This window comes from Cydia pomonella, chromosome 27 (assembly GCF_033807575.1).
Source record: "Cydia pomonella isolate Wapato2018A chromosome 27, ilCydPomo1, whole genome shotgun sequence".
In the NCBI taxonomy this organism is placed as follows: domain Eukaryota; kingdom Metazoa; phylum Arthropoda; class Insecta; order Lepidoptera; family Tortricidae; genus Cydia; species Cydia pomonella.
The window spans coordinates 167,509-182,423 of NC_084729.1; the positions used below are offsets into that span (position 1 = coordinate 167,509).

Sequence of the window (14,915 nt, forward strand, 5' to 3'; positions counted from 1 at the left end):
TGTATATATATATATATATATATATATATATATATATATATATATATATATCTTATACCTTTAAACGAGCAATTCTTGTATATATATATATATATTTCTGTGATCTCGGAATCGGCTCTAACGATTTCGAAGAAATTTGGTATATGGGGGTTTTTGTGGGTATACAATCGATCTAGATTAGTGTTATGTTTGGGAAAACGCGTGTTTTCGAGTTTTCATGCCTTTTTCTTTCGACGTAGAATATGGTCGCTAATTTCGTGTTGCCGGCCACTGTCCGTCTGGTCCAGCGGGTTAAGACGCGGACGGCTAGAAACGAGTGTTACGGGTTCGAATCTCGCCCGGTGACTAACTTTTTGTTTTTTTTTATATGTTCAAGTTTATATATTTTTTTTTATTGTTTTAGACAAGTTTAATTTAGTAAAAAATGTAGTTAAGATTATCACCTATACACCACCATATTACAATAAATAGTTATAACCGAGCAAAGCTCGGTCGCCCAGGTACTATATATATATATATATATATATATATATATATATATATATATATGTAGATGTATACAAAGAAGATACGCGGTGAAGCTAAATAAAAGTGTGTAAAAAACTAACTCACCTACGCAGCAGCGTACGCATTTTCCCGTCTTCGAGTTGTAACCAAGGTTCCGCAGAGGTCGCACGAGCATCGAAGGGGAACTGCGGATCTCCAATACGCTGTCGGACACGGTAGCTGGTAAAACAAAACTTTGTTGGTTTTGTTAATATACACCGTGGGTTTGAGTAAACCGACTAATTTTAACCAGGCAGTCCTGGTGCAGAGACAAGATGCCAATTAACCCCTATTCCAGGCCGCACCAATCTACAAGGTTTTCCCAAAAAATCCAAATATATTCCAATTAATCCAGCTTTGATGATTCATTTGAAGACAAGTAACATTTCCTGAAAGTGTAATCTAATTTGAACCTTAAATCGGAATGCTAAAGTTGAAATTCTAATGGCGCGTATGTGGTCGATAAATCGTACTATGCCTGGAAAAGGGTTAACGCTCCGTAGCGAACGAAACGCAACTCTCTCTGTCGCACTGATAGAGAAGAGTGATAGAGAGAGATAACTATGCTAAGCTACGGAGCGTGAAAGATTGGCATCATGCTACCTACCCTTAGATCATGGAGCAAAAAAATGTTAAAACTTTTGATCAAACTCGGCAAAAAAAAAATTCGTGGGTCAGACATGATACGTCATTTCGATGAATATCTTGGCAAAGAAGAAAAACATTCTAACGAATTTCTTCAACTTCAACTTCAACATTTATTCAGCAAATAGGCCACAAGGGCACTTTTACAGGTTAGGTAAACTTTTTTATTTTATTTCCCTATACATTTTGCGAGTTTCCTTTAAAAAATTGAATTTTGTAATATATATTCCAGATCATATTTGAAATTACTCTAGGTCCATGGAGTCCCAGCGCACACAAGTTTTTTGGAAAAATCGCAAAACGTCTGGTTGACGTAACTGGTGACCGAAGAGCTGGCGGCTTCCTCGCACAACGTATCAGTATTGCGATACAACGAGGAAATGGAGGAAATGCCGCCAGCATTCTTGGTACATTGCCTGAAGCGAATTTTAGATATAAGCTAGTTATAGTAATCATCTGTATATATCCAATATTGTTATTGTAAATAAAGAAAATTATGTCCTATAAGCTTTTCTGAAATTCGCCTAGTTTCAGAATTTATACCAATTGAAAAGAAACATTTATATTTTTATTTTGTGCTAAACGGCTTTTTGATGTTGCTAGTGTTGCTACTTTGGACATATTTAGTCTAAATCTCCTCATTGATTGCTGTAAAAAGAGTTTTACGAAAACTAATCATTTTAAGAATAAGAATAATAATTTAATTCAGGAAACCTATAAACTAAGTGTTAGTCTAATTGCAACATTCCTACCTATTTACTATAACATTAAAAGTAGACATTTAAATAGATAGATAGATACTGTGTCAGGTTTACTAATAACATTTAATTTGTATGTATAAACATATTTCAAAAAATGAAATTAAATTACTGGGTTAGGGTCGGTAAGCGCATATAACTCCTCTGAAGTTGCAGGTGTACATAGACTACGGAGACTGCTTACCATCAGGAGGACCGTATGCTTGGATGCCACCGACATAGTATTTAAAAAAAAAATTGGAACATAGTTAAATTTTTTTTGTTATTACACTCGATTTCAAAACGAAAGAAATGTGACCACTGCTTAGATTAAAGCTGATTGTTATATTGAAAATAATCCCCAACCCTTCTCACCTTATTTGTATACAATGAATACAATACTATTAAAAATTCTGATAGCGCGATGTAGATAACGCCGCTCCCGGTACAACGCCATCTAGCGTTATATTTGCTAAACATTTGAATATGAAAGTACTGTACGGACTTTGACAACGTGAATCATACTCGCACCCCGAGGATTTAGTACTTATACAATATTTTAAATATTTACCTGTATCTCTCTTTCCATGTTTTACGAACGATTGACTGAAAAATAAAAGACTTGATTATTTAAGTTTATTTGATGATCATGTATTTCAATGACAGTATAATTTTGTTACAGGAAACTACTAAAATATTATTTTATTATAAATTAAAGAAGAATGGCGAAGATAAATCTAAAAATCGTGAACGCGACCAAATTTCAAGTAGTTCACGTGTTAACTACCTATATAATAACATAATAACTAAATGTACATATTGAAAACTATTCAATTCAATTCAATTCAATAATTTTAATTCAGAAAATAAATTCCATACATTAAAATACAATATAAATTAAGATAAAAATTAAAATTAAATATGTTAGTAACAATGGGTAAATCCTTAAGAAACTATGTTAGTAATAAATTGGCCTAAAAAAAAATATATATATTATTTCCCCGCTGTGGTATGGAGCTGCATCCATCGCCTCAGTATCGGGGAGTCCCACCTCTCGGCCAGCGTTTGTAGGATGGTGTTCGTGGAGCCGCGCACACGTTTCATCATCGAGGCGGCCCGCTTCCTGATTACGGCATAAAAGCCATCAATTTGCCGCTCCGCAAACATCACGGAGGCGCTGCAGTGTCTCGGCAGCCCGAACAGCACCCTACACGCATCATTATACTGGACGCGCAAGGCACTGTATGTACGCTGCGTATGTCTGACCCATAGGCTACACGTGTAAAAGGATTGGCAGTACGCCCTGAAAAGGGTACTATACCCACCAAACACATTTTCATGTCAAATGTGGTCACCATGAGTTATTGTTGTTTTGACAACCAACCATAGAAGCGGAGCGTGAATCTCGCGACCTAAACGCGTAAGCACCATGATTTTTTTACGACTTTTTGGTTGCGTGGTACAGGTTGCGGTTGCGACCTTTTCATTGTTTGGTATGGCATCTCTATAGTATTTTTTTTTAATTTATACTACGTCGGTGGCAAACAAGCATACGGCCCGCCTGATGGTAAGCAGTATCCGTAGCCTATGTACGCCTGCAACTCCAGAGGAGTTACATGCGCGATTTGTTAGACCTGTACCCCAAAAGCATAAAATTGTTGTAGTAATTCACCGAATCGCATTTCACCTTGAATGAAAAAGATATCACTGGATTTTTTTACTTGACGCACTTTTTCCCGTAGCCTTTGACATTAGTATAATTAATTTGTAGTATTTAATTTTTCGTGTAGTATGTTACCGAAGAGGCATTTCGCCGCGATCGACGTTTGTTTGGGACTCTATTTAACTTGATACGTTAATTTGATGCTTGCACTAAAATTAAGTGTTTTTTTTAAACACGTTTTGTACTTGTAGGATTAAGCCTCAAGTGCTATCAAACTCATTAAAATTTTATCTATGTGACGTTGACGTTGCGTTGAATCACGTCGCCAATACAATATCGAGGTGAAATGCGACTAAAGTAATAATCGATTGAGTCACAACGCGATGTTTAAATGTACGGTCGAGGTGAAATGCGACTAAAACTTATAGCCACTAGAAAAAAAAAACTATTGAGACACAATGCGAAAATTAAATATGAGATCGAGGTGAAATGCGATTCGGTGAATTACTACAACAATTTTATGCTTTTGGGGTACAGGTCTAACAAATCACATGCGCGTTGCCGACCCTAACCCCCTCCCTCCCCTCGTTGAGCTCTGGCTACCTTACTCACCAGCAGGAACACAACACTATGAGTAGGGTCTAGTGTTATTTGGCTGCGATTTTCTGTAAGGTGGAGGTACTTCCCCAATTGGGCTCTGCTCTAGATCTGGAATGACATCCGCTGTGCTGTACCGTACCACACAAAGCGAGATGACATTATGATAACTGTATGATATTTGTAGGCATATTTTTTTCTGTAGTGTGCCACTGAAACGGGACGGTGTGTGCAATGGACGCGGCGCGGAGCAGTACGCGAAGCACGGCCGTCGTGAACGCTGCCCGCACTATTAGTGCTCGAGAAAGGAGACCTAGGCTCTCTGAAACATGTCGCACGAGTGACTAAAAACACGTGAGTGTAAACCGTAAAATTAGTTTAACTTGTCTCAAATTCGGTAAGCCAGTAGGAATCAAGTTCTAAGAATTCCTCGTCCTATTAACTTACTGTGGATTGCGTATAACTGAGAGTATATTTTGCATGTTTGACTGTAATTATCTTCTGTATCTTCATAAAACTAAAATGTTTATACCTTTACGTCAGTTGGATGTGACGTTCACCATAGAATATAAAACCACATACTTATATAAAAACTTACCTATAGATTTGGACTAAGGAGAGAACGAAGAGTAAAGTAAGTATATAGGAAAACAGAGCCCTCTTGAAGCATTTTAAGGAAACCAATTTCGAAGCGCTATCTCTAATTTGCATCCGAAACTAGCTATGCATGTGTGCGTGCACATCTATATATGCACCCGAATGTGTAGGTACTTTCGTACTACATAATATTAGGTTTACTTGGGCGGTTTACAAGTTAATTTTTTGTTTGATTTCTTGTAACTTTGATAGTTTTTTTGTTCACAAGATATCATACAAAATATTAACTTGTAAGCCACCCAAGTAGACCTAATATTATGTAGAAAAGTTTAAAATGAATGGAAACCAAAATAAAGACATACTTTATAGTAAAGCAAGTATATGTTTATTGTTTTCAATTTGGTATACAAGATAGTAATAGACTAGGCGGTGTAAGTACTTGAATTTGTAAGGAGTGTACAGATTTTTAAAGGGTCGGCAACGCGCATGTAACACCTCTGGAGTTGCAGGCGTCCATAGGCTACGGTGACTGCTTACCATCAGGCGGGCCGTATGCTTGCTTGCCACCGTCGTGGTATAAAAAAAAAATGTTCATCTATGTGTACAAAACTGCATTAGCTTCGTCTTCTGTGACTTGTTTCTCAGTCTGACGTAGAACTCTTTCATGTGCGAATAACTGACGTGCCTAGTTCTCAACTGAGCGTTTATTCTTTGACCTTAACATCCAAATGGACTAGAATTCAAGATATTTCGGAGGTAAAGTAAGGACAGGTAAAGTGCACATTAGGATTCCTGGTAATTTCGTCTCGCTCTCTAGCTCCGTAAACGATTCGCTCCAGATATTCGGTTCCTTCTTGTACTAATGAACTTCAGGCATAGGACGTATGTCTTGTCTAATGTCTACACACGTACCTCCATAGATGCACTCTATCTCGTCTAATTTAGAAGAATCAAATTGCACAAATCTTGGCAGAGTGTCTGCGGAAATGTTTGTCGTAAACAAAATTAAAATAATCATCGGTTGTTGTCATCGCTGCTTGAGCGCTAAGGAGGATGATATTTTCTTCTTACCTTCGATATCTGAACCTCCCGGCATTGCCTTGAACACTGTTAAAATTTTAAGCCTCCAGGTTTCGTAACATTGAAACTATTGGGATTCTAATTTCCCTATTTGAATTTGACTCGTGTTTAATGCTTGCTCCGATTTTACTCTGCTTTGCTCTGCAGTTTAAAATTAATAGAGAATTAATAAGTTCATATCAATCATATCTCTGTTTACATTTATTTGACAGTAAACAACAGTTGCTAGGTAACAACATTATGAATAAAGATAGGTCTTGACATACGAGGTATATGCAACCTTCTTAATGTTGTATTCATGCCTTTAAATTGTACCAATTTTATAGTGACATCTGGTGATGTAGTTTGCACAATCGGTAGTCAACTTTACGCAAAAATAGGTTATCGGATCCCATTAATACAAACCGCCGCCATGTTTACTAATGTTAACTACATTTCTAAGTTTCGCCCCCCTGGGAGAGAAGAGAACCAAAGAGTAAAGTGAAGAGAACGAACGGGAGAAGATGACGTCGGTGGCGGTTCCTGGGAATCCTGGGTCAAATCCACTAGTTAGCTTAAGATAATAAGGAACGTAAACGTGTGCTGTGATCCCCTTACACTAGGGGGTGAAAGTTTATAAGAAACTTCCACAAGTTTTGATGCTAAGAGCTAGAAGTTATCAAAGAGAGTGTATAAGGGAGAATTAGAAGTGGGAGCTGGAAGGGGTAGACCTCGGTGGACTTTCTCTGATCAAATCGGGGAAACCCTGAAGAAAGGCCAGGTCAAGAGCACCCTAAACCGACGAGCGTGTATGAGGAATGTTATGAAAGTGAAGGAAGCGAAAGAGGTATGTCAGGATCGTAGCAAGTGGAAATTCGTGGTCTCTGCCTACCCCTTCGGGAAATAGGCGTGATTATATGTATTTATGTATGTATTTATTTAATATTTATTACTGTTTTGTTATATTTTGGTCGACCTTCATGATGTCTATCACTAAAACTAGAGCAACCACGTTGAAATTCTACATACCAACGTTCCACAGTGCGGAGGCATGGTGCTTCATTATTAAAAACAATAGTTAACTCTTCATAGCATCTTCTTTGAAAAGAGGTTTAACTTTTGAAGTTTATAAAAAGTATTGCACGTAAATTTTCCTTCGAAATTTCCATGTTCACAACTGATTTGTCAACTTAGAACCGACGCTGTACTGAAACCATTCGGCCGATCTCAAATCCTGGTAAGGGCATGTATTTGTGTGATGAGCATGGATATTTGTTCCTGCGTCATGGGTGTTTTCTATGTATTTAAGTATTTATAAATATTTATATATTATATATATAGTTGTCTAAGTACCCTCAACACAAGCCTTATTGAGCTTAATGTGGGACTTAGTAAATTTGTGTAATAATGTCCTATAATATTTATATTTAATATTTATATTTATATGTACTAGTTCTTTTTTTATAAATCGCGGGAGGTTAGCAAACGACAGAACTTAAAAGGCAGCCCTCGACTGATTTTCTTTTCCGCACCAACTGTAAGTTCCTGTTTGGCGCAATGGTTTCCCGGTAGCGAATGCCTTAAGGCATTAAATTCGCCATTTGTACTTTTTTGTATTGTGCAATAAGTATTAAATAAATAACCCGCCCGCATCTTTAAGCATTACCCAATACACAATTTCCCTCTATTAAAAAAATGTTCAATAACGCTTTTCACTGTCTAAAATAAAACTATACACTATATAGTTGGGTATAAAAAAAGAACATTTTTAATAGCATATGTAATTATTATATAAAAAAAAAGAACTGGGTGCCCGACATGTTATTTTTAACTGAACCTACTTATTCAATAATATCCGTATTTAAAAGCAAATAACTCAATTAAATAATGTTAATTTATCACATTTGCACAGTTGTGCAACCAACGGCATGACGCAAACATCAGCGTTGATTAATCAGTAGGGTACTTAGTTACTATTCTGTAAAATTTACCATGTTTTTTTCTTTAAATCTTTTCTCTTTCTTTCATGAGCACAAACATAGTATTATATATTTCGAGGTATAATGTCGTAGGTATAAGGTATAATGCCGCAAGTTAAGGCGGACGTGGCAGGCCCAGACAGAGATGGCGGACGACCGCGACCTAGACACCTTCATCAGTAGCTCGCCAGAAATAGCACAACAGCGGGAGCTGTGGAGATCACGGGGAGAGGCCTGCGCCCAGCAGTGGGACACTATATCGGGCTAATAAAAAAAAATTATAATATAAATATAAATAAATATACACATTATAAAAAAACCTAACCTAGGGTGCCGCCAGCAGCGGGGCATGGCCCAAGCCGCCGGTGGTCAGAGCCGCAGAGGGAGGAACCGCCGCACTATCCGCGCCGTGTCCAAGATCACCGCCTTCTGCATCTGACCCTTGATCCAACCACCTAGCGAGTCTCTCAAGGTTGAGATTCTTCGCTATGACACCATTCACTGATCGCCAGACAATGATCTCGTTATCATGTGAACCAATTGTAGTTGCTAACTGGTAAGTAAATAATTCTTATTCTTCATGAGCGTGTGAATCACCAAGAAGATGAAGGTCGTATCGAAACAATTAAAATCGTTCAATTAGAATCTACTTCTCTTTAAGATTCAATCTATTTGTCATTTTAATTCAATTTTAATTCCTAAAGTAAATAATTCATGTGATAAATGAGGAATTGTAATAAAATGCACTTGTGTAAATTCGCGTATGTATAAATTGGGGTATAAATGAGGTATTTCTGCTGATTTGGTCAGTGGTTAAAAATCCCGCAAAATGAAGGGGCTTCTTGTACTGGTTTCGATGGTATGTACATTCTTTACACTTATATTAATATTGAAATCATCTATGTACCTACAGTATTAAGTTCATCTATGAACTTACTCTTTTTGATTGATTGTTTTTGTTTCCGCTACCCAAAGGTTGTCTGGAAGAGGCCGCTCTTTAGCGATAAGACCGCCTGTTGTCTACCTCTATCACTAATCAATTGTTTTTCTTTAAGCTGTATCTTTTACTGAGGTGTGCCAATAAAGAGTATTCTATCTATCTATCTAAGTTATTTATTACTAGTTAAGTGTGCGCTCACTTTAAAAAATTAGGTATTCTGTACGAAAAATTCACGTGTAAGTGAATATAAAAGGGCCCACCGATTTTCGCCGGACGATATCGGCCTGTCAGCTATCGCAAAAGCTGACAATCGCGAATAACTGACAGGCCGATATCGTCCGGCGAACTGGTAATCTGTGGGCCCCTTTATCTATTCTTATGAGAATAAAGATAATAATATTTAAACCTACGGACAACCACTTCTCCACATAAATATCGTCCCCATTTTCCTCCCTAGATATTGACATTACGGATAGCATTTTTACACTATTTGATGTATATTAACCATATGCCCCCTTAATATGTATGACACAACATGAGTAGGTATGACACAACATTGCTAGCTTTATTTTGGAGCGCACTATTCGCCAATAAACTGTCCACAGTTTGGCGAAAAAATGTGTATACCTACCACTTAAGCTTTCTCTCGAAAAAAAAAAACTTTTCTCGATTTTTGACTATTTATAAAATTTTGGAGCACAAAATGTTTTTTTTTATTTTAAATTCCATATAATATTCCATATGTCCTCTAAAACAACGCAACCTAATTGTGTTTGAGTTTGTTAGAATTGTCTCGGTAATTATTATTTGCCTGCTGAAAGAAAAGTGAGCTATAAAAGCTTGTATCAGAATGAAATATTTGCCAAAAAACTTTTTTTTGTTCACAGGTGGCGTTCGCGTCATGCTCACCTACGGTCGGCGTTCTTAGCGGTAATTAAAGTTTTTGTTAACCCATTTTCTGCCACAGGTATTGATAAATAAGTTTCAATAGAATAAGATGCAGAGTTAACACACTCTATATGAAATGTACAATGTCAAGTGTATCAGCAGAGATTCACTTGCGACACTCTTACGGTAGATGTCGCTAGGGTACTGTAAATATTTGTTGTCCCGGGTGTAGTCTCGGTAGCTCAGTGGACAGGGCATGGGCTAGTGATTCAGTGTCCCGAAACTCGCTCGAGGTGGTGAGTTATTACACTTTTAATTTATTTCTTAGTTTAATAGCATCGTTTGCCGACATTTATAGATGATCAAACGAACTTCTCGAGCGAAGTTCGATCACTATTATATGAGTCGTTTCATTCGAAGATATAACATTTACCAGGTAGTCCTTTAAACCTACAGGCGACTTTTGCACGATATTAAGAGACAGTCAATTGACTATTGAACTGATTTTTAGTTCAGTCATTCGTTCCCCTACCCTTTCCGTTCGTTCCACCGTTATAGTTGCTCATTATCTTTAGAGAAAACGCAAAACTTTTTAAATTTGGGGTCGTATTAGGGAGGGAGGGTTATTATATCTTCGAATGAAACGACTCATATAATAGTGATCGAACTTCGCTCGAGAAGTTCGTTTGATCATCTATTATATTTCGTTCGTTTCATTCTTCAGATATAACATTTACCAGGTAGATGTTTAGAGTCTTAAAGTTTTGCTTAAGGTGGAATGAAACTATAGGTATATAGACACGAAATCAATATATTTCTTTTCTTCTTTGACGTGACCTTATTGGTCAGTCATCTAATATTAACAATTGTTCATATAATCAAAAAATCATCTACTTATGATCGATAATCTTATTATCTAAGGATTGTCACTTGTATTCGGCAAGCAAACAGATCTCGCAAAGAGTCCTTCATCCGATAGTGGCCTATTATAGAACCGCGCAAACGACGTAGACGCCGAGGTCCAGCCTGCTGTGCGGCGGATAGTGTCGACGCTAACACCGGCGCGGCTCGCGGCCGACGTGGCGGCGTGGCGCACGCTGTGCGCGCTAAACACTGTCATGTCGATGCCACTTTCCGACAAAACATTTTTAATCCATCTGCTGATGGTTTGAGAAGTTGCAGGTCTATGTGGAGTCTTGTATGTCAATAACAAACGTCCTATGCTATCAACTCTCTTATTTTTTGTTACAAAAATATAATCTCTGAGAGTTGTAGCAGGGCATATAGAAACATTATCTTTAAAATATGGGAGGAAGAGGACCGGTTGCTCTCGCCCGACAGCTGATGTTTTAATTATGTCCGTGATTCCAACTTTGACACCGTTTGTGGTAATAACAATATTTTCAATTTTTATAAGCGATAATGTTTGAACCCTATGCGCTGTGCATATGGCCAGTAATGTAACTAATTTTTTCGACAATAGTTCCAGGCTTATACTTGTATTTGGATACCAGTGAGAGACACGGTTTAAAACAACCTGAGGGTCCCATGTATGGTTATACTTGGGACCGTTCGGTCTTTGTTTGTACGCCCCTTTAAGAAGGCGTTTCACGCAATCGTCCGGACCGACACTGTCTCCCAATAACAAGGATAAGGCTGAACGGTGACTATTCAGTGTGCCGTATGCACAATTTTTGTTAAATTGTTCTGTTAAAAAAGACAATATTGTCGATTTTGGGGGATTGAAAATTTCAATAGAATTAACGGTGCAAAATTGCCACCAGAGCTTATATGTAACTTCGTATTGTTGTATTGTTTTGTCGGAGAGTGATGCCAACATCAGTGTTATAGCCTCTGGTGGGGAGCCTCTTCGACTGAAGGACTGTTGCAGAGCTTCGCGACCCCCAGGGTAAGCCCATTGTGTAGGGGATGGCAGTCCCTGTAATGGGAATGAAGCAAGTTTTTATTCGGGTTGAGAAACATTATCTCCGAACTAAGAAGGCTCTGCAATAGGGGGAACCACGGTTGCGATGGCCAAAAAGGAAACACTAATATTCCATTTGCTTGATCGTCTACGATCTTTCTAAGGCATTTTAAAATTAACGAAAAAGGGGGAAAGGCGTAAAAATATTTTTTACTCCAGTTAATTGTAAATGCGTCGACCGCTATCGCATCTGGGTCGCATTTCCATGACACAAAATTTTGGCATTTTGCATTGGAACGAGAAGCAAATAAGTCTATTGTTGGTTTACCAAACCGGTGTACTATAGATTCAAACGCTCTGTCCGAAAGTTCCCATTCGGTGTCAGGGTTAACTATTTTTCTAGACTCTGGATCTGCAATATTTTCTTTTGTATTTATATATGATGCAAAGATCAATATATTTCGCTTCTCGCACCATTGCCAAATTGTACGAGACAAATCGTTTAGGTGTGGAAACTGTATGCCCCCCATGCGATTTATATAACTTATAGCGGTCGTGTTATCAACCCGCAACAAAATTGCACAATTAGTAATATTTTTTGCAAAGCTCTTTAATCCGAGGTAGACAGCCAGTAATTCTAAATAATTAATATGAGAATCTCGTTCTGAAGATTTCCACGTGCCATTAATCTTATTTTTCCCACAAACCGCACCCCAACCTGAGTTGGATGCGTCACTGTAAATTTCGAGTTGAAAATTAGGATTTCTCATGTAATTATTTGATGAACTAATATTATTTAACCACCAGTTAAGATCGTCCAGTATGGTACTAGAAGGTTTCATTTTAGCTTCAAAATTATCGTTATTTTTTAATAACTCGAGATATTTTTGCCTTTCTAAGTTTTTTGTATAAACCCAACCATATTTTACAGCGGGACAGGCTGACACTAAAACTCCGATGAGTTGTGAGAACTCCCGAATGGTACATTTAGGGAGCCTTAGAAATTTACGAGCCAATTGTGCAATTTTGTTTCGTTTATCTTCGGGTAAGGCAATGGTCAAATTTTGGGTATAAAAGTTAAACCCTAAAAATTTACAAGTCTGTTCTGGATGTAAGGAACTCTTGTCGTAATTGATAACAAATCCTAGACATTGCAATAGCTTTAAGGTTTCCTTAACATTATTAAGACATTCTTGAAAAGAGTCTCCTATGCACAGAATGTCGTCCAAATAAATGACAGATTTGAGACCTCGCGATCTCAAATTAGACATCACTTCTTTCATTATCTTTGTAAATACTCTAGGGGCTACAGATAAACCATATGGCATGGATGTAAATTCATATGTCAGATTATTAAATTGAAATCTCAAGTACTTTCTGTCATTTATATTTATAGGTATAAGCAGATATGCTTCTGTCAAATCTATTGTGGCTAAAAAACCATTTTGAGGAATGAGTTTTGAGGCCGTGCGATAATCCTCCATCTTAAAATGACAGGGAGTAATAAATTTATTGAGACCTCTTAAATTTAGGATAAAACGCTTTCCTCCGTTAGGTTTTGGGGCAAGAAAAATCTTAGATATATATTGGTTTTTGACCTTAGGGCACTCAGATATGGCTCCTAAATCTAACAGCTTTTGTATAGCTAATTTCATATCAGCGACTTCATTTTGTTCAAGCGTGTTTGACGGAACAAATGTTTGTTTTACGTCTGAGTTAAATGGGATTGAGTAGCCATGTCTGACCCAGTCCAAAACCATGTCGTTCGATGTTATTTTTAGCCAACAGTTATAATAATGACTTATTCGGCCGGCATGTACCTGCGTTACGGTGCATGGGCACGTGTCTTGGTCGCGGGAGATGTCTTGGCCGCTTGTGGAGCTGGAAACGTCCGACGGGTGTAATTCGTCTGCCTGCGAGCACCTCTCCGCCCCCCCCTGTTCGACGCGTAACGAGGGGGCGCTGACCAGTTTCCCGAGTATGACGCTCGACTTGTCGACGGCTGTGCTGGCGTGGGTTTCTTTGGGGACGTTTTCTTGATTTGAAGACCTTGTTTTTCAATGGTCTTAGCCGCCTTGATTTTTTCGCCCAATTTATTGCCAAATAGGGTATCATCACGTTCTGTATCTTGAATAACTTGCAAGAACGTCTTATCGAGACTAGGAGTGATGAGTTTTATGCGACTCTGAGTAGATGACGCATGGAGGTCACACAGAATGCGGCAGCCGTTACTGAGGTGTTTCATAGCTTCGATTCCGTTGGCATCGACACATTTAATTAGTATATCCATGGCCCTGTTGACGGCAGCGATCCCATGGCCGAGTTGTTGCTGCGTTGTGGCTAGATTTTTATCTCGGTTCCGGACCATATCGGGTACGGCTGCTGAAATTTCCACGTTTAATTTTGGTGCCTGTAACAGTCGACAGTTGTCGGGAACCAAATAGTCTTTTTGTATTTTATCTTTGGTTTCCTTCGTCATACCTTTTTTGAGTAACGGTAACCAAAGTTTCGTTAAATTGTCGTGGATTTTTTCGCCATACTCGGGGCTAGCCTCGGTCGACTCCCCGAGAGCCAGCAGCATGTCCGGATCGAGCTCGGGTTGAGCTGATGACAAGGGTAAATCTGCCTGATTTTCAGGTGCAGGAATCCCGTTATTATGATCTGGCATCGGTACATCATTTTTATGTTCCGGTACGGGATTTTCGATGTTTAACTGTGGTTCCTGTATAATAGGATCATGAGCCGGTACGGAACCGTCTGGATTTTGTTCCATTACAACATCTAAAACGAAAAAGAAGTGATTATTACATTTTATGAAAAATATTTTCTCTTGGGGGTAGGTTGCGAAAATATTTGTGTCGCAGAGTAACGCGCATCTACTTAAGACTGCGCGCATTGTTCTGCTTATTAACATCGTTGGAGACTCGCGGTCAACCCCGATGGTTATGTGATCATAGTTAGAGACTCGCAGTCAATCCCTATGTCGGCTCATTTTAATCACTTCTTAACACCAAATAATATATAAACAAACTTACCTTCATCTTCCGATGAAGACGAATCATAAATTATCCTGTATCGTCTTTTATGATCCTCTAGTCTTTTAATTTTTTCACGGTAATAATTTAACTTTTCTTTAGCTGTGCGCTTCGACATTTTTGTCGTAACCGTGAGCAACTATAACGGTGGAACGAACGGAAAGGGTAGGGGAACGAATGACTGAACTAAAAATCAGTTCAATAGTCAATTGACTGTCTCTTAATATCGTGCAAAAGTCGCCTGTAGGTTTAAAGGACTACCTGGTAAATGTTATATCTGAAGAATGAAACGAACGAAATATAAT

At 38.2% G+C, this 14,915-nt stretch overlaps 1 protein-coding gene across 1 annotated transcript; it reads right to left on the reverse strand.

Annotated features, from left to right (window-relative positions):
* Positions 1-10,444: 10,444 nt before the first annotated feature.
* On the reverse strand, positions 10,445-14,734 carry LOC133532544 (uncharacterized). The gene is made up of 2 exons (XM_061871269.1): positions 14,611-14,734; positions 10,445-14,356 (listed from the first exon to the last, which is right to left on the reverse strand). The coding sequence occupies exons 1-2, from the start codon at positions 14,726-14,728 to the stop codon at positions 13,401-13,403; spliced, it is 1,074 nt and encodes a 357-aa protein (XP_061727253.1). The 5' UTR covers positions 14,729-14,734; the 3' UTR covers positions 10,445-13,400.
* Positions 14,735-14,915: the final 181 nt, after the last annotated feature.